At 33.9% G+C, this 20,252-nt stretch overlaps 1 protein-coding gene across 1 annotated transcript in view; it reads left to right on the top strand.

Moving 5' to 3' along the window:
* Positions 1-20,252, top strand: part of LOC129226119 (delta-1-pyrroline-5-carboxylate dehydrogenase, mitochondrial-like) — a 92,358-nt gene that overhangs the window by 38,806 nt on the left and 33,300 nt on the right. The window contains exons 6-10 of the mRNA XM_054860719.1: positions 2,543-2,611; positions 4,310-4,384; positions 5,722-5,909; positions 13,160-13,233; positions 19,629-19,777. Coding sequence (XP_054716694.1) covers positions 2,543-2,611; positions 4,310-4,384; positions 5,722-5,909; positions 13,160-13,233; positions 19,629-19,777 — 555 coding nt within the window. The remainder of the gene's footprint in view (positions 1-2,542; positions 2,612-4,309; positions 4,385-5,721; positions 5,910-13,159; positions 13,234-19,628; positions 19,778-20,252) is intronic.

The following is a 20,252-nucleotide window of genomic DNA, read 5'->3' on the forward strand; positions in this document are numbered from 1 at the left end:
TTTCTACAAGCAATAAATCACTACTAACTGCCAAATAAATATAATGCTTGTTTGTTCCTTTGAAAGAAATTAACAGCTGAAAGTCAGTTTGGTTTTAAATTTTGCTTGTTTGTTTTATCATAGCTATTTTGCTGCGTTGTTGCCATCTTCTCTGCTCTGAAAAGGCAGCTCATAAGCACTTTGCCTCCTAAGCACTTTTCTCCCTGCTCATGATTTAATAAACAATAATAATATATATCAGAAAATGAACTTAGAACTGCAAACGGAGTACTGGTGGGGAAAAAATGTGATCGCTTCAGATAGGGTTACCAACTTCGCCACTTAGCGACTGGCATTAAATCTTTAGTCACTTGATTAGAAAATATTCTCACCTGTTATGCAATACTTGCATATCTGCGATGCTATCAGTAACTATTATTTTGGTAAAAAATTATATGGGTTTGTTTTTCCAATGCTAACAAGGATGATTGACTTTAAATTAACTCCCTTATTTACCGTTTTTTTTCTTTAAATGCCTACATTTTGAAAAGTGCAATCTTTTTTAAATCCAATATGAGAATCACATTTTATTCTTTTTTCAAGCTAACTTCGCTTAAGATACAAATAAATGAAAAGTATCTTTATTTTTGTTTCGACGCTTATTTCAAGTTTTTAAAGCGAAATGTCTTGGGCCAAAAAGTTCAATGCTGAATCCTTGCCTGAATTTTATTTTTTTGTTTCAATTATTTTGAGTACTATACATACAACATTTCTTGTGTTTTCTACACAATGTAGAATTGTATATAAATATTGATACTTGAGGGGTGCCCATCTCCCAGAGAACGATGTCCCCCCTCCCCCCAAATGCTAGCAAAACAACCAATAATGATTTTCTCAACAGAAAAGAGAAAAACACTCAAGTTTAAGCTTTAATGATGCAGTATTTGAACCATCAAAATTATAAAATTTCGTTTTTACAAAAAAAAAAAGTTTTTTTTTTTTGCAAAGTTATTTGATTTTTTCACAAAATTAATTGATTTTTCACAAAATTATTTGATTTTTCACAAAAAACGGACCCTGTGAAAAATCCTGGACAGACCCCTGGTAATTGCGTGTCTACATTATCTCAACTATGATGAAGATATAACTAACTTCTTTTTCAATGCCTATTTCGCTAAAGGAAACTGCTTTTATTTTACTTGGACAAAGGTGAACAGATTTTAATCGTAAATTTTAAAGTTGCAGAAAAGCTAAAGGGAGTTTCTTTTATTTTACTTAGACTAATGTGAAAACATTTTAATCGTAAATTTAAAGCTGTAGTATAATAATTTATGAAAATATGACAAATAAGCCATTTGGAATAGCAAATCTCTCACGAGAACCCGTAAAAACATTTACTGCTAGTGGCCGAAGAAAGGACTGAACGCAGCAACTGTTCAAGCGCTGATGTGTTGTTGTTTGAAATTTTGTTTGATTGTCTGTCAGTGCTATTGAACTTGATGCATGAGATGATGCATCAATGCAGTGTTACTTAATTTTATTAAGAGTTATTTCTTAAAAAAGTTGATTTGTTTCAGGTTTTTTTAAATTTTTTTGGTACAGGAAATGTCTGCCTTTGAACCATTTTGATGGAAAACTGTTTTGTTGACACTGCTGGTGGTGTCTTCAGTTCTGATTTGCACTATGATTGAAAATTTAATATTAATATAAATTTGTTTAAAAATTATTTTTCAGGCTCTAAAAAAGTTTAAAAGGGTGCTTTTTAAACATGACTGGATCATGTTGAGCATATTCAGTAAGCTTTGGTGTTAAAGTTTTGCTGCGTACATTAAAGGCATGGGTACTGTACAAGTTTCGGCACTTTCGGGAGCATCCTGTTGGGAGGGTCACTGTGACCTCCCAGAAGATGTGTTTATTGAGAAAATTTTGTGTGACGATTTGGCAAATTCGGGGGCATAAAATTAATTTTCTAAATTCCCGAGTGTCTCTTTTCATTAGATATATTTATGCTTGCATAGCAGTATGTTATCATTGTGCAAAATTTGGAGTTCTGTTTTGCAACTCGAGAATTTCCGCTTTCCTGAAAATTCGTTTTGGGCTTTTAATCTATATTTCGCTAAAGTAAGTAATTTGTTAAACTATTTAGCAGAGTTTAGCAGTAACAAATTTGATTTTGATTGAAAGTAAATATGGGGGGAAAAAAAGCTGCATATTAAACATTTAACGTAAAAACGACACACGGCACTTCAGCAAAACATGGAATAAGCTGTTTAACTGAATTTATAAGAATGCAGCATGTATAAAAACTCAGCGTATTGCCAAACTGATAAAAACATTATATTCTGGTGGATGAAACTCTGATAAAAACATTAAATTAAAAAAAAATAATATACATGAAGCTGATTGTTTTAAAATAATTTTTAAAGGCTTAAATCTAGCATAATTTACATTTTACGTTGACAAATTGTACGTTCTTCTGGGGATAAAGTGTCCACCCTTTGGCATCTGTGCAAAATGACAGGTTGAATTATTTCCAGTCAAACACCAAATTGTTCCATTTCAGGAGCTGACGAAGTATCAGCCCAACAGCTCGGACATCATGAAGAACAGCTTCAGGTTTCGAGGCATCGAGGTGAGTCTGGGATTTTCCTGAATCAAACATTTGATATCTTTTGTATTATTTAGGCATGGATTTCTGTAACTCCTGTCATATGTTTACGAGGTAAACCACTTCTACGCCTGATAAGAGATAAATATTAAAATTTAAGGTATCTCCCTCCCCGACATCAAAATGTCAGACAATCAGGGCTGTCATGGCATTAACACGTTCATGGCATCCCAATCATGGCATTAACACGCAGCCAGATTAGGTTTGCCTTGATTACAAACGATAAAGTGACGCTCAGGCAACTTTAGTGCATATTGTTAAAAATTCTGTAAATAGTAATTGTTTTTGTGATTAATTTGTTGTAGTCTAGCTGAATTTGGCGTTTGTTGGATTGTCTTTTATCTAAGATTATTGTAGTAACGTGACCTGTAAATGGTTTCTTGTAATGAATATACAGCCCCCGTACATTCGGCCGAAGTATTCGGTCCCCTCATTTCTGAATGATAAAATTTGTGAATGGAAAGAAATCGGATAACGGTCTACGGTTTTTGGGGAATCTTGTGGAATGTTTGAGAATTCTCTTTCGATGTCTATAAATAGCCGTCCCACATGATAAAAAGTCAGTCTCGACTAAGAAGTTGTATCGAGCGTGTATTAGCTCTGTTTATTGTGAGGCATTTAGGCACTTCGCTGTGTTGTTTTACATATTTGGATGTAGATACGTGTGTAACCGTTGAGTTTACGGTGTTGATTGATATTTGCTTAATTGCTGATGATTCATTTAGCAGTTGTTAGCGATCTTTCCTGTACATAGTGTAAATAAATCTCCTGTGTTTTCTCAAGAACTGTGTCTTCATTTCAAGAAAGTTTGAAGTTGTATCACAAACTCTTTACAATATTATGGCATTGGACAGCCATCTTTTAGCATCTGTTTCTGGTTGATCTGTTTTGTGATAACTTCCCAAAATGTACACTGTGCACTAAAAAAGTATTTTCTGCACTCCTCGCTCCCCCCCCCCCCCCACCCCGTTTAACAGCGTTTTGAATAGAAGCTTGTTGTCCTACTTGGAATGTAGTGTTGTAGAAACTCTTGTATGACCTTTTATGTTGAGTATTTACATCGTCTTCCATTGTATTTGGCAATTTTTCGCCAACTTGTATTGCATATTTTTTTCAGATAATTAATGTAATTAAAACCATAATTTAGAAGACAGTATTAATGACACTATAAGAGAAATGTTTCATGAATCACGTGTCATTTGCATGCAATTTTACGAGGCATTTTTTAAAACTCTGAGTTGGTATTAAACCTACACATTAAATTGAATGCCATCTTGTTTTGAACTATAAAAGCTTGATGCATCCACATTCCCCCCCCCCCCCCCAAATAGTATCATTTTAAACCTCCTTTTTTTTCTTTCTCTTGAAACTCAAACCCAATCTCCTGCTTTTTTAATTTCATTTCAGAAGGTTGGAAGGTCTGGTATGTACTTAGTGTTGGTATGTGCAGTAGTGTTAAGCATGTGTTTGAAAATGGTCCTTTTTGAAAATCATATTTATGGATGTAGTTTGCATTTTCGGTAATATTTTTGTAAAGGTGTTGATACAATATGATTTTTGAGGAGAACCCATGAGCGGTTGTTATATTATTCTGATTGGTTGAAGCAAAAAAAAAAAAAAAAAAATACACACACACATCTCTGATTGGCTGATCTGTTGCAGGGCTTCATCGCTTCCATCTCTCCCTTCAACTTTACCGCCATTGGAGGAAACCTGGCATCCGGACCCACACTCATGGTAAGACCCTCTCGCTTCATTTCTCCTATAGGGGGCGCTACGTACCGAACGCGACAGAAAGAATAGCATCTACTTGTTTACTTAACCTAAACTGATTGAATCTGAAGCTGCAATCATACTTTTTGTTCGGGTCAAATGAAAAAACGGTTCAGTTACAACAGCGGCGTAGCGAAAAAAATCCGTGGGGGTGGGGGTTAGTTTTTTCTTTAGTTTAAAGTAAAGTCATGCTCTCAAGTTTATACACACACACACACACACACACACACACACATATATATATATATATATATATATATATATATATATATATATATATATATATATATATATATATATATATACACACATAAACATTTATCAATTAAACAGCAAAGGACATTATAAACAAATTTCTTCTTTGAAACTACCTTGATCAATACTGCTGTCATAAGAAGGAAAGTATATATATATATATATATTACCCTTTATCAATTAAACAACAAAGAGCATTATAAACCAATCTCTTCTTTGAAAATACCTTGATCAACACTGCCGTCATAAGAAAGAAAGTTCTGTCTCCAAGAGAAAAAATGTTGCGCAAAACAGGAAGACATAAGCTTTTTACCCTCATAAAAGCTATTATATTAAATAAAATCTTTTAGCTCATAAACAGAGCCCTTCAAGTTCGACTGAAAAATTATTTTTTGGGGGCTCATGGGGGGGGGGGGGTTCTGACTCCCCCCCATCCCCCTTCATGGCTGCGCCACTGAGTTACAAATCTCTGCCGGAGGCACCGTGAATTGAAACGGTGAGGGAAATTATAGTGTGGTTTTGAATATGCCAAAAAACTGTTTATCGTCAATCAAAGACGTTTTATGTCATTCAAAGATGAAATGTAGTGCTGCCTAGTTACGGTATTAAACAGTGTGACTGTGCATCAGTTTTCATGTCCTGTGCAGCAGCATCCTACCCCATGGCTAGGTGGGTCAAAGAACGGGCTGTTGCTAGGCAGCCCTCTGACCTCTAACCTCTTGGGATTTTTTCCCTATGGTGTTTTGTTACAGACTAAGTGTTTTTGCCTCCATTTTTCCATGATTTATTCCCATAAGTCCCAGGTGGACATAGGCAACTCTCAAAAGCGGCGAATCATTGACAGTGTGCTCTGGCAAGAACTAGAATACAGTGTCGTTATTTGGCATGTGGTCCGAGACCCTCTGTAAAAACTCGGGTCACTGCAGTTTGACCGTCAGCTTGATTTTTTAAAATGAAGTCAATACGAGTTCTTTCTGTCCCGTTCATTACGAGATTCCCCGCTCTTTCCGGACCTCGCTCCACCGGACTTGTTCCTTTTTCCACAGGGCAACGTGGTGGTGTGGAAGCCCTCGGACACCGCGGTGCTCTCCAACTGGGTGGTGTTCCGGCTCCTGAGGGAGGCGGGCTTCCCCCCGGGGGTCATCAACTTCGTGCCCTCGGACGGCCCCCTCTTCGGGGACGTGGTCTCCTCCTCCCCCCACCTGGCAGGGATCAACTTCACCGGGAGTCTCAGGTGAGTCTCTGTTCGTTCGCATTCCACCATGGAAACAATCAAGATATTTTGAGTTGTTAATTTATTCGAAACTAGCGGTACCTGCACGGCTTTGCCCGTAATACAGTCAAACCTGTCTATTTCGAACCTGCTTATCTCGAAAACCTGTCAGCCCCAAAGCAGAATACTTCTAAATTTGCGACGTACGTCGCAGAACAGATGTCTGGACTGCAGAACAATGCTGCTTAAATGCGAGAGAAAAACTCAGACAAATTTTCTGCAGAAATTTTACAGATTTCTGTGAAATTTCTGCGGAAAATCTGCAGAAACTGCAGTTTTTCTGCAAATATCTTCCAACTCAAGATACATTTTTTCACAAATTCTGCAGATTTCTTTAAATTGCAAGAAAATCTAAAATTCTTGGAAATTACAGTAATTCGGCGGAAAACTCGCAAAAAATGTTGAATTCGATAAGTCATCTGCAGGAACTTAAGATTTACTTTGAACTTAAAGAAACCTGCAGAATTTGTGCAAAGCTTCTGCAGAAATTTCATATATTTTAAATCTGAGAAGATTCTGATTTTTCTAGCGTTTTGGGTTCTCTTTTTCCTTACTTTCCTCAATCGACCTTCATCCACTGCAATTTCCTCCATAAACGTATGTTTTGGATACATGCCAACGTCTATCGCCGAAAATGACGTGTCTTGTTTGAGATTTCAATCCTTTTGCATCCTGAAAATAATTCAGTTATTTAGAAAGTTATGAAGTGTTTTATTATTTGCTACCCTAACTCGACTGGTTTTACTTATTATTTAAGTAATTTATTTATTTATTAACATTATTTTAATTTCTCCTTTATGCCATGTAAAATTAACCAAAAGAACGTGGTTTGACACCTAGGTTCGGATTTTTAGAAAATTTTGTATCTTTGCTCTTTCTATGCATTTTAGAAAGCACGTAAAATATTTTTGGAGAATCTCAATCGGTTTATGCTCCACAGAGATGCATAGCAGCAGTAAAGTTTTAAAAAGTGAAAAAAAAAAAAAAAAAAACCTCCTGTATGAAACGATTTTGGATTTTGATTTAGGGCTCCCGATTTGTGGAAAAGGTCACTTTGGTTGCTTGTGTATACAATGCTTGAAGTACTTGCTGAACAATTTTGGTCAAATGATTTTACGTTGCAGAACATCGTCAAGTATTCTGCTTTGGGGCCTGTCAGTCTTGAAATTTCTTAATTTCCTTGCATTTTCAACCAAAATTCAATGTATTTTCCATGTTTGTCTCGAAAAAAAAAATCCCGAATACCTCTATATCTCGAATTCCAGCAATGCTGACATTTTTGAATTTGAAGCCCAGCAATCTTCAAAACAACAAACAACTTTCCTTAAGCACAGAAACAATAGCATTGTCCTCAAGGGCAGTGTAAAAAAGGGGGAAATGCGCCCAGGTATTATTTTTTCCCAGGAAGACTAACGAAAGGGCAGTCGTTTCGAGCGCTTTCTCAGAAGCAGAGCAGAGAATGGGACAATGAGACGAAACATGACATGCGAACAAATGACGAAAAATTGAAAATTCTAGATTTTTTGGACGGCAATCTACCAGGGTTGGCAAAAACCCGAGTTTTTTTAAAATAGCCCATGGACCCAGGGTTTTTTGGGTTTTTTTAAATAAAACCCAAAAAAACCCAACTAAAGTTGGGTTTTTTAAAAGAAATGTGGGTTTTTTTGTCTTTTTTTAGGGAAAATGTGGGGGTACTTGTAGCATATTGTAGCGAAGTGTATAGACAAAGTGCAAAAATTGTCTTCTGGTAAAAAAAGCTGGAAAAATAGTTAAAATTCAGCATATTCTGAAGAAAAGTATAAAAGACTACAAAACCCAAGAATGGTGAAGTTTCAGATTTTTTTTAGTTTTTATTATTACCAACAGTTAAGGCAAAGTTACTTCTCGAGTGAGAAAATCTATTGTTCGTTTTTAATTACTACATTTTTTTTTTTTTTTTTTTTTTTTGCATTTTACTTTATTGTATATCATTTTGTTAGGCAAAACTACTGTAGAACCTCAAGTAGTTTAAATCAGTTTTTACTGAATTCCAGCTTAATCAACACATTTCTTTGAATTGAATGTTGCCTGTTTTTCTACTTTTGTGTACAGAGTAAGAAATATTAAACTTTTTCGAAGATAATGTAATGAAAATACTGTACATCCTGTTCTGTTTTCTGTTGACCGTTTGAAAAATCTGTTTATTTCTAAAAAAATTACCTTGTGTTTATTCGAGATTTGTGACGTGTTGGTTTGCAGAAAATAATTCTCATGAAAGCCTTTTAGCTAGAGTAGTTTCCTCTGTACAATCTACAAATATTGAGAAAATCAGACGAGACAGGACTCAGTCAAGATAATTTGAGTTATTTATTGACCAGTTAAAGAAAAAAGTTAAATACATTTATTTAAAATCTTTGAAGTATTTTTTTAATGCTGTTAAGTGTTAAGAAATGAACTTTAAGTTCAAAATTCATTTTTTGAGTTCATTGTCTGTGATGAAGAACAAATAAAAAAGAAATTTAAATTATGAAAGTATTTAAATTAATTTTTTTTAAATAAAAAAGAAATTTAAATTGTGAAAGTATTTAAATTAATTAATTTTTTAAGAAACTTCTCAGAAAATTTAAATAAAACCCAAAAGTGGGCTAAATAATGGGTTTTTTTAAATGGGTTTTTTCAAAAAAACCCATTGGGTCCAACCGGGGCCATCGTGAAGTCAGTCGGTTTCCCTCTTTCTACCGGGCCTGCTTCAAGATTTAATTGCGCAATCCACGTGATCCCATACTTTTAAGCGCTTCATCCCTTCTCTTCAAACTTACAATTCGATATGGAGCACGAAAGTCTTAAAACTTCAGTATCTTCAGTTGATTTTGACATATACACAGCAAACAATAGTTCTCATACATATTTCATTGAAAAAAAAATCAGAAAGCAATATAAATAGTGCAATGCTATTTTTGATTATCATACATTTAAGTATTTAACATATGTACTTTTTATGTTTTGAATTGTAATTATTCTTTTAAATTTTAATTGAGTGCGACAAAAATGCTGTAAGTTCAGATTACTGCCGTCAAAACTTAAATAAAGAAAACAGATTATTCATTACATTTTTGAAATTTGTGAGACACAATAATCTGAAAATAAATCTTTTGGTAGTTGATCAGTTTAAATTTGGTGTTTAAAATGACCAACCTCGAAAATTCTCAGACCTTTTAAAATTTATTAACATTTTAGAAGTAAGATCCTGATTTTACAAAATTTCGTCTTTTTGCTTATGATTATGTTAATCTTATTTGGTCGAAATAATCTGAAAATTTCAACCAGAACGTTCAAGAATAGAGTAAAATTCAGTGAGAAATTTTTTTTTCAAATAATACATAACACATTTCGAGAGTACACACTTTATTTACAAACATAAAAAATAGCATAAAACAGCTTTAAAATTGAACAAATTCAGTGATAATCTGTTACTAACGATGTGACAAAACTAATAAGCACAAAAGTTACTAATGTACCCATAAGCTACAAACTAAGGGTTTGTGTTCTCAAGTTTTCAAAAATTTGAATATTAAAAAACAATAATGATCGTAAAAATGTAAGTTCAGAGGTGTTTGAACATAATTCCCCAACACATTTATTAATTGCAATAATGGTTGTTTATGTGAATTCCAGCCAAGTTTCATATGAAATCTGAGATATAACTGCCTCTTTAACTATTTTATGGGAAAAAAAAAATTCATGAGAAATTAGAAATGTAATCACATGAGGTTTCTAATTAACCAATTCAAATCCTTAATATGACACTTGAGACAGTCACTATGATACTTGAAAGTTGTTAAGAATGAAATTCGTATTTTTGTCTTTAAAGTACTTTTAAGTTTTTAATAGCAAACACTTGGATGAAATTATTTGCGATACACAGTACATTGTTTGAAAAATTATGCTGTGTAAACCTGTTGGCTTATTATGATTATATATTTAATAAATATATAACCATTGTATATGTTCATATTTCATAGTAAACTCAGAAAAATTAGAAAACGCATTTTGATCAGTTTAAAATATTTGATATCTATTAGGACTTTATTTTTATGAATATATTTCAAAATCACCCCCTATCGATTTCGTACATTCAACACAGTACTTTAAAACTATTGAAACTGAAAAGGTCTATTTAAACATACTTGTGCTTTAATGTATACTATTTACACATCGTGTCACACAGGTACCTTTTTTAAAATCTTTCCGCATAAAATTAGTTGAAATAAATTCAATTAGACTCATCTTTAAAAATGACCTAAATCAATATTTTCAAACATATTAAGCTTTAGAACTGTCAATTTTTATTGTTAACTTTCTTTCCTGTCAACGAAAATTAACTAAATCACAACATTAATTTGATTAACAAATGATAATAATCAGAATTCTGAACGATTTTTAGTACATGTAAATGTAGTCACTTTTTTGTGATTCAGACTAAACTTAAATTGCTCTTTTATTAACAGGCAGATACCCTCACACGTTTTTTACGAAATATTGAATAAATAAATTAAATAATACTATAAAAAGAAAAATATTACTTACTCAATTTTTAAGGCATTATCTCCTGTTAGAATTTTGAATTTTCTAATTCTCATCCAAGTCTGCATGTCTGTAACGGACAGCAAACTCGACTCGAACTAAATGCTCTTTGTAAGCCGTTCTGTCGATAGCCGCTGGCCGTAGGGTTGGGGACCATGGGATCACTTGGATGACTCATCCCAGGAATTCGCTCGCTTGAAGCAGGCCCGGTAGAAAGAGGGAAACCGACTGACTTCACGATGGCCCCGGTCCAACCCAATTGGGTCCAATTCGGCCAACCCTGCAATCTACTAATGAAGAAAAATGAAATTGCCGCCAAAGTTAAGGATGTATAGGCCAAAATGGATTTTCAGCCATTGCCAACTTCAAGAGGACAGTTGAATCTATAAAAAAAATTAGTCACCGAAAAACAATAAAAGACTATTTTGCTTGCAAAAGGTATGCTTAAAATTTCATTACTGTCAAAATGATTCCTTAAACTTGCAAAAAAGTGCTTAGCATAAAATAGTATGACAAATACCTAACAAAACTAATACGGAAGAATTTTAATCTTTCGTGTGTATAGTCTTTGGTATGATATTCAAATTTTCATCATCAGATTCCAAATTTCAATAAGTTTCTCAAAACCTCTTTATCTGGAATTTTTTTAATTTCCCGTGAAATTTGAGATAGACAGGTTCGACTGTAGAAAATTAAAAGGTCATTTGATTCGCTTGTATATTTACAAATAATGGATAGTGAATTTCTCGCCAATTTGACATGTTCATTGGCTCGCACCTATCATGGTAGTTTGCTCGTCCACGTTATGATTATTTGCTCGGTAAGACGTTCTTCAAATTGGAATAGAAAAAAACAAAATCAAATTTATCAATTCCTACTAATTCATCATACTTGTCTTTTATTTCACTCATACAAATATCTCATCAGAGTTGCTTTTGATGTTAAAATCCTCACTAATATGGGGGGGACCCACTTACCCCTTATAGGGAAAATTTGTGGGGTAAGTAGAACTCCTCCTCTTAAAGACTTATTAATAATAATTTATACAAAAATTCTTGTTGCGATATGCAAGGGCGTCCATATGCAAAATTTTAAAGGGGGGGGGGGGCTCAAAAATTTTCCCTATGGTTTAGCAGAATATTTTCCTCGTGGAAACCGATTTCAGTACAGATTAGAGATATTAAAATTTGACATTTTTAATACCTTGTTCATTAATGGCTGGAAAAGAATTTTTTATACCTTTTTGCAAAGAAAAAAGCACTAAAAACAAGGATGTTCTCATTTCTAAGGGGGGCTTGAGCCCCCCTTGCCCCCCTATATGGGCGCCCTTGGCGATATGCACTTTTAGTTAAACTATACACGAGAAATTAATGATCATAAAAAATAATAAAAACTAACTTGAAAACACTTCTTTGAAAAACGTTGCTTGAACTTGCAAAAAAAATTTTCAGAATTTTTTTTTTTTTTAAACTAAGTTCTATGATGTAAAAAAAAAAAAAACCTGTTGGAAACCCAAATATATGCAAAACCAATCACTGTAATGAAATATAAAATGATCAGTGTAAAAAAGTAAAAAAGCTATATCCTTATTTCAGTTTAGGGGTGTGACCCACTTCCCCCAACCCAACCCTATGTTATATTTACTGATTGGCTATAGTTTGGTAGCTAAAATGCTTGAAGTCGGCAAATATTTTCTATAGATCTGATCTATTTTAGAGCGTACGCAGGGGTCGAAGTGGTCCTATATTTCCTATATTTTCAAAAAAAAGTATGAAAATTGTCCTATATTTCCTATATTTTTGGAAAATGTCCTATATTTCCTATATTCCTGTTTTTTATCCAATTTATTTCTTTAAAACAACAAATAAACTATCCGACTTCGGATTTTTCGTCGAAAGTACGTGTGTAAACGAATTTCAAATTAAAAAACGCAACTCACTAAATCCTGCAACAGGCATCTTCTCTCATTGGCTACAGCAATATGACGTCATCGTAGTGAGTGGAGTTTCGAGAACGAAGTCTGAAGTCGGTTTTAGAATTTTGCGTTTGGCAACAGCAGTTTGTTTTGTTTTCCAGCGTGATTTTCGGTTTTTGTTTTCGCGTGTGTATTTTTGTGTTCAGTGCATTTTCTGATTGAAATGTTATAATAGTCTTTTTGCAATCTTTTCTTTTTGTGGAATGTTATAGAACACAATATCTGTATGTTTGTGCTACAAAGCATTGGTTATTTCCTGTTAGTTCTCAAGACAAAGACGGTTTTTATTTATTTATGTAAGCTATGTTTGTGACACTTCTATCCCTGCAAAAATTGTGAGTTGCTGTGTTAATTATCAATAAATTTCACTTTGTTCTTTTTTTTTTTTTGTCTACCAAGTACACTTTTTTCAAAAATTATTCTTTCAAACTACAGGAAAGTCATTTCAGGTGTAAGTTATAATTTTGTTTGAGGGTTGTTTTTTAAAACAAAATCATTATAAGAATAAATAAATAACATGTATGTATTATTTCTTTTTTCATAGCGAAGCTATTCATATAATGTGTCCTATATTTGTCCTATATTTCTTGTGGAAAATGTCCTATATGCGACAAGTCGATCACTTCTACCCCTGGCGTACGCTATCGTTTGACTGATCCGATCTCTTTTTCAGGACGTTCCAGATCCTGTGGAAGTTGACTGCAGATCGTATCACCACTTACAAGAATTTCCCTCGTCTGGTTGGAGGTGATTTCCATTCTGTCCTTTCTTAGTGTCTCATTCTTATTTGGGTGCCTCGCTTGCAGGGACTGATTTACGGCAGGGCATTCGGGGCCCAGGGCACCAAATTTCTGTCATCAATTTTTTTTTTTAGGGACCAGTGTTCGGGGCTTCTAAGTAAAGGGAACAAAAAATTTTTGTCATTTGACAATTTTTTCTATTAAATGAAAGCATAATAGCCAATTGTTGTGGAGAACGATCATTTTCGCTATTGAAGAGAATTAAGTGTCCTCTGTGTACTCTCATTTCTGATGGTAAATTATCTTTACAGTAGAAGACCGTTATAACGCTGACCTATATAACGCAATTCTCTGTAAACCGCACCACTTTTCAGAAGTAAACAATAGGTTTTGAAGGTTAAAAAATCTATCTGTCTTGCTCTGCAAGCATTAAAACTGTAAGGCAACTTAAATTTTGAAAGTTTTTCATCTTTCCATCTTAATTCAAAGCTTTTAAAATGAAAATGAGTACTCATAGTAAACAGAAAATACCAGATGGCTCTTGAAAATGCAGCTGTTATGCAAACCATGAAGCTATCAGAACTACAGGATTTTGATTGTGAAACATATTTATTTGTGAATGGCAAATTGTAATGTTGGTGCTTTAACACTCATTGCAGATAAAACTCATTCTGAAGTGCCAGTATATAGATATATTCTGAATATTAGTTTCAAAATTTGTGAAATGATCTATATAGCGCAGTAACCTGTATAAGGCAAAAGCTCTGGTCCCAAGGTGTGCGTTATAACAGTCTTCTACTGTATTAGCTGTATTATCAATAGAAGGAATTTTGACCTAAAACTTTTGATTATGTGGACATTATAGATGAATTTACGACGAGAAAACAAAGGAGAAAATATCTAAAGAATCATTGATGCGCAGAAAGCACATTATGATTTACCTTTATCATTCGTAGTTTTTCCCTCTGCGACTGTAAAAGAATTTTTAACATGAAAACCATAAATTTATTTTAGATTTATATTAAATGATTTCTTTGCAAAACATCTTAATTATTAACATTTTTTTGTATGAAATCGGTATTTTCAAATTTTCTTTCTATCAAAATAATATCCAACTCTTACCATCATATTTTTTGTGTGTAGGGGGGGGGGGGCACTATATTTGTCAGTGCCCTGCGCACCCAGGTGTGTAAATCGGTCCCTGCTCACTTTCCAAATCGACTAACTCCGTAAAACAAAAAGTAGAGAATAGTTATGAAGAAGATGGTGTTGTCCATAGGAGTAAATAAGACCTCATGTCACATTTTCTGCCATCACAGGGTCAAAAATGGACTCAACCAAAACTTTGATATAAATTCACATGCTAAGCATTGATTAAGCACTATTAAAGTAGAAATGAGTATTTTTACTTCCTTTTACGGAAAAGGAAGTATTGTATTCGCAAAAAAAATTTCCCCCAAAAATCGGCTTTTTTTTCCATTTTTCTCACCCCCAAATGTATGTTGAGTTTTTTTTTAGACTCGACCACACGTGGATATGTGCCTAGGAACGTACAGACACCCGAAATATCCATTTTTTACGATCCCCGAGTTCATTACAACGAGTTTTCTCGTCACGTCTGTATGTACGTATGTATGTTGCATAACTCAAGAATGGAATGTCCTAGAAAGTTGAAATTTGTTACGTAGAATCCTACTGGGGTCTAGTGGTGCACCTTCTTTTTTGGTTGCATTCGTATGCTCCAAAGGGGGTCTTTTGCTCCTTTTGGGGGGCAAATCACTGTTAATTTCGATGTAAACTCAAGTGGTGGTTTAATTTGGCGGACACTTGGCGATAGATCGCCAGTCTTTTGGTTGCCAAGTTTTGTAGCCAACTTGGCGACACATTTGGCGATTTTTTTTTTATTTTTAAATCTGGTTTCAATTCGGCCACTGTTGGTGATATTTAGAGAGTAAACTATTGAATCCCATTAAAATTGCCAATAATTGGAAAATGACATTAAATTGGAGTAAAAGGAAGTCATGTGATGCACACATCAGCTCGTTTAATTTATAATCCCAAAAACGCATTAAAAAAAAAGCATGAAAAGTAAACCAGTAATTTCAGAAAATCAAACTTCTACACGTGTGCTGACGATCTCTGCACAACAAGCATTGCACTTCAAAAGTTGCACGGTGTAAAGATGGCCGATTCAGTCATTGAATCTTCGGCAAAAGAGGCAAAAAACTGCCAAAAATTCTGTGAAGAATACAAATATTTTTATTCCGTTTTAATATTTTCTGTATCGTATTTGAAATTTTTTAAGTATCTTTGTTTTTGTTCTTTATACTGTCGACAATTCATCACTGTGTTTAAATCTGCGGCAGTGGTAGCCCAACTGCAAAATTCTGCTACGATTTTGAATTTTCAAAAGATGGCTGCTCTGTAGATTGTTAATCATTTCTAAAAATTGTTCCAAGACTTTTCAGATGGCAATAGAATATCAATGTTCAGGAACTCAGACTGTGAGTGATAAATAAGCCAGAACAGTGTTCGTACGCTCCGGGAATTCCGGGAAAACCGGGAATTGTCAGGGAAAATGACACTGTCAAAAATGTCAGGGAAAAGTCAGGGAGTTTTCAAATTTTGTCCTCCAAAAATTTTTTTTCCATTTTTTTTTCTCAGGGAATTAAGTACTATGAGATCTAGTCTTCGTTTTTATTGTGATTTCACGAAAAAAATTGTAAATTTTTATCTAAACCGACGCTGACACTTAAAAACTGCAATCGAAAAATGAACGTTTTTTTTTTCACAACGAAAAATGCTCCAAAAGAGCGAAGATTTTCTTACATGGAGTCGGTGAGGGGAACGCATTTCTTTCTACTGCCTTAAGTTTTAGATGGGTTGCCACAACATTCTGTTCGGTTCAGGGTTCGTACGCTCCGGGAAAACTTGGAATTATCAGGGAAAATGACTTAGTCAAAACTGTCAAGGAATTTTCCAAATGTGTCCCCAAAATTTTTCTTTTCCCAATTTTTTCCCAGGGAATTTCGTTTTATAAGATCTAATCTTCATTTTTATCGATGTATTTAAAAAAAATTGTAACAATTTTAAAGCAATGAAAAAAGTGGCGACCCAAAAAATCTTCAGCAGCCGCCATTTTTGGCTCTCAGTAGTTCCCAAGGGAAAAAAATCAGGTGACCAGCAATTATGCACAAACTCAACAGGAGAGAAGACAATTTACTGCTTCGGAAGCACAACCTGTAGATGGGAGGGTCGATCGGGGAAAATGGTTTTTTTTTTTTTGTTGATCGGAAAATCATTTCAGCTACGTGTTAAACGTAGTCGCCATCTTTGGTCATTCACAAGATGGAAGTAGATACGATCCAAAAATGCCTAAGTTTCTAAAAACAAAGCAGAATTGGATGTTTTCTTTAATTGAAAACTGATGAAAACAACAAAAAATGGTCTGCAAATTGTTTTTCTATTATTATTTGAAATAATTTTCTTGAGAAATGAAAAATTTTGTTCTTAAAACTTAATCTTATCCTCACTGCCTCGGACGCAAATGTGATAAAAACTTTTCAATGAATTGTAGTATCATGAAGATTTATTATTTTTTAATTGTCTTCATGCAACAAATTAAAGTTATTTCTTATTTTTGGGCATAGCCGCCATATTTGGTCATTCCCAAGATGGAAGTACCCAAGACTTTTTAAGTGCCTAAGTTCCCGAAAACGGCATTGGATGTTAATTGCAATGCAAACTATTGAAAACAACACAAATTGTGCCCTTTTTTTCCGGATAATTTGTAATTATTTTCTGGAAAAATGCAAAATTTAATCTTCATAACTTTTTTTTTGTTTTAATTGATTTAGACTCTTATGTGCTAAATACTGACTATTTGCTTTTATTGTAGTGTTTTAAGGATTATTAATTATTTATTACTACTTTTATACTACAAATCCCAAAATCTACTTATTATTTTAAATTTTTCACTTTGTCGCCATATTTGATCGTTTGCACAATGGAAGTAGACTTAAACTTCCAGAAACAGAATTGGACGTTTATATCAATGTGTAATATTGAAAATAACATTAAATGTGCAAAAAGTTATGAATTTTTGAAAATTAACTATTACTTTCTAGAAAAGAAAGTTTGAAATTTTAATGTAAGCGTCCTTTGATATGTGAAAAAAAAAAAAGATTATTGGCATTGGCCTATGATTGGCAGATGTTGATTTTTGTTACTATGAATTACATGGTATACCGATTGATGCAACAAGTTAATCATATTTATACTGAAATTTAGCATTGCATTTTGCTTAATATGTTTCGTGTAACCTACTTATAAGAAAATAAAAAGTATTGTAAACCAAAAGCGGATGCTAAAAGGTTGCTGCAGGACTACAGCAAAACGCTATAATATTACGCGTGACATGAAAGAAACGATAAAATAAGTTGAAAGTACTCTGTTTTCAACAAATAGTAAACAAATTAAGACAATTTTGAACAAAATGTTTTAAAAAAACTTAAAATTTTGACAGAGAAAACAAACGAAAAAAAAAACAAGTTTTTTTTTTTTTTAATCTAAGGGGAGAAGTTTCAGTTCTTCTGCATTGCTACTTTAAACAATTTTAATTATTTTGAAAATATTACTATTTAAACTTAAATTTTGAATGAAGCGAGTAACCTGGAATTTTCTAAAAAAACAACCTGGAAAACCTGGAAAAGTCAGGGAACTTTTTTTAAACAAAAGTGTATGAACCCTGCAGAAAATGTTACAAGTGACTTAAACTCGAGATTGTTTCCATTATTTTAAACTTGCCTAAAATGTTGGTGAGCATATCCTTCAATTTAAATTTATTAATAATATAAGTTGCCTTTACCTTGAAATACCTTTCACACTCATATTTTTTGCATCATTCTTAAAATTCTGTGCATTATCTATTAAATTTGAGCAAAATTTTAATCGGGTAAAATTGTGAAGTGTGCTGGGAAAAATTTTACTGATGTGCATTTCCAAAAGTTAGCAAGTATGTATTATGCTAAAACTTAATTTAGAAAATTTGCGTTGCTGATGTAAAGAGAGGGGCCCCTCATGGGGCCCCCACGTTCCAGATGATGCTGACCCGGGGGTGTTTGTGATCCGACATTTTACGACATTTTCGAAAATTTGGCCCTGGGAACATTCTAAAACTGAAAAATTTTATTAAAAAATACATTTCAAACAGGAAAATAAGAAATAACGTCAAAAAGCACATATTGCAGATTACTGCGCACATGTGTTTGGGCGTTATAAAAATTGCCTTTTTCAATGTAAAAAGAAGTGAGATTTCGCCTTCAGTAACTATGTTCCAGTCTCTGTGTAGATCTCGTTAAGAAAACCTAATGTAAATACTCGTGTGTGTAAATGTAGCTGTTTATGTTTCTAATCAACGTCGCGAACCTTTTTCCAGATTTAAATAATTGGACTCCCCCTCTCTCCGGACTTTAAAATATGACGTAACTGCATTTTTCATTTGTTTTGATGTTTATTCCTTGTAATGACGATTATATAGAAATATATGTTTAAAATGTTTTGTTATTGACTGAAAATTTATGGATTCTTATGTCTTGTAATCAATATTTTGAAATTACTTCATACGCAGGCATACTAATGTTTAAATTCAATCAAATCTAAAACTTGTTTTAAATGCATCAACTGTTCACAGGAGCTCGGCGAGAAGCTGCTCGCCAACAAAGCAAATGCACACAAAATACTTGAGAGACGTTAAATTAATTAATAGTTAAGTAGAAAGTGTTTGTATGGAACTAAAATGTTATTTGCATTCATGATATACAATGTTTTATTACATTTATAGGTAAAATCAGTACAAAAACTTAAAAATTATAGACAACTGTGGGATATGTACTCGTTGAATGCATAGATAAATTTTCTTTTTTTTTTACTTAGAAGTAAAAAAATATTCGTACATACCTGTGAAAAGTTACTGGACCTTCTGGTGGATCTTTTTTTTTTCAGTTTATAATACTGCAATACTGCACTAATGCTATAAATCTAATTTTACCCTTCTACAGTTAAATGTTGTTATCATTCATGGCTTTAACTAATGAAAACTTCTTGAGCGGTTACGGTCAACTCGATATTGCTGCCCAGGTCACATGGTACTGTATCGGGATAGTAGGGTTGCACTCTCTCCATCTATTCCTTCTCAATGGCACAAACTATATGTTATTGTAAAAAAAAATTAAAAGATTTCAAGCCATTTTTTTGGCCTCTTTCATATTTGAATATAAATATAATTCTTTATTCAAGGGTGATTTAGGCAAATTAATTATTCTCCAGTTAGGATTTGTGTTTGCAGAAAGCTTTCCATTTTATCAGAGTCTGACCCCTCGGTTTGTGTGTGTTCTTTTGCAGAGTGTGGGGGCAAGAACTACCACTTTGTGCACCCCTCTGCGGACGTGAAGAGCGTTGTGACCTCCTCCGTCAGGTCTGCCTTCGAGTACGGAGGGCAGAAGTGCTCTGCCCTGGACAGGGCCTACGTGCCCAGGAGCCTATGGCCACAGGTGGGTTTTAGTCCAAGAGCCCATGATAGCCAGACATACGTCATAGTATAAAGGCCCAAAATTTTCCTGCGTAAGCGCACTGGAGCAGGTATGAAGGGTTCGCTATTAGTTAAGCTGACTCGCGCTGGCTTTGGCGGGCAAGAGGTAGCAAAGGCGCGAAAAAATGGTGAACAAAAACATCATAGTATAACGCGTGATTTTTTAATATTTTATTAGGGGTACTATTACGAGTTAAACCTTACAAAGCCAGACACTTAGCACGCTGGCTTTGCGCAGCCAGACACTTCAAAGCAGGGAAAAAATGGTGCACAGAAACATCATAGTATAAAGCGCGATTTTTTTATATATTGTAAGGGGTGCTACTAGGAGTTACGCCTTACAATGCCAGACACTTCGCACGCTGGCCTTGCGCAGCCAGACACTTCAAAGTTGGGAAAAATCGTGTCCAAAAACATCATAGTATAAAGCGTGATTT

This window comes from Uloborus diversus, chromosome 7, assembly GCF_026930045.1.
Source record: "Uloborus diversus isolate 005 chromosome 7, Udiv.v.3.1, whole genome shotgun sequence".
NCBI classification, from domain to species: domain Eukaryota; kingdom Metazoa; phylum Arthropoda; class Arachnida; order Araneae; family Uloboridae; genus Uloborus; species Uloborus diversus.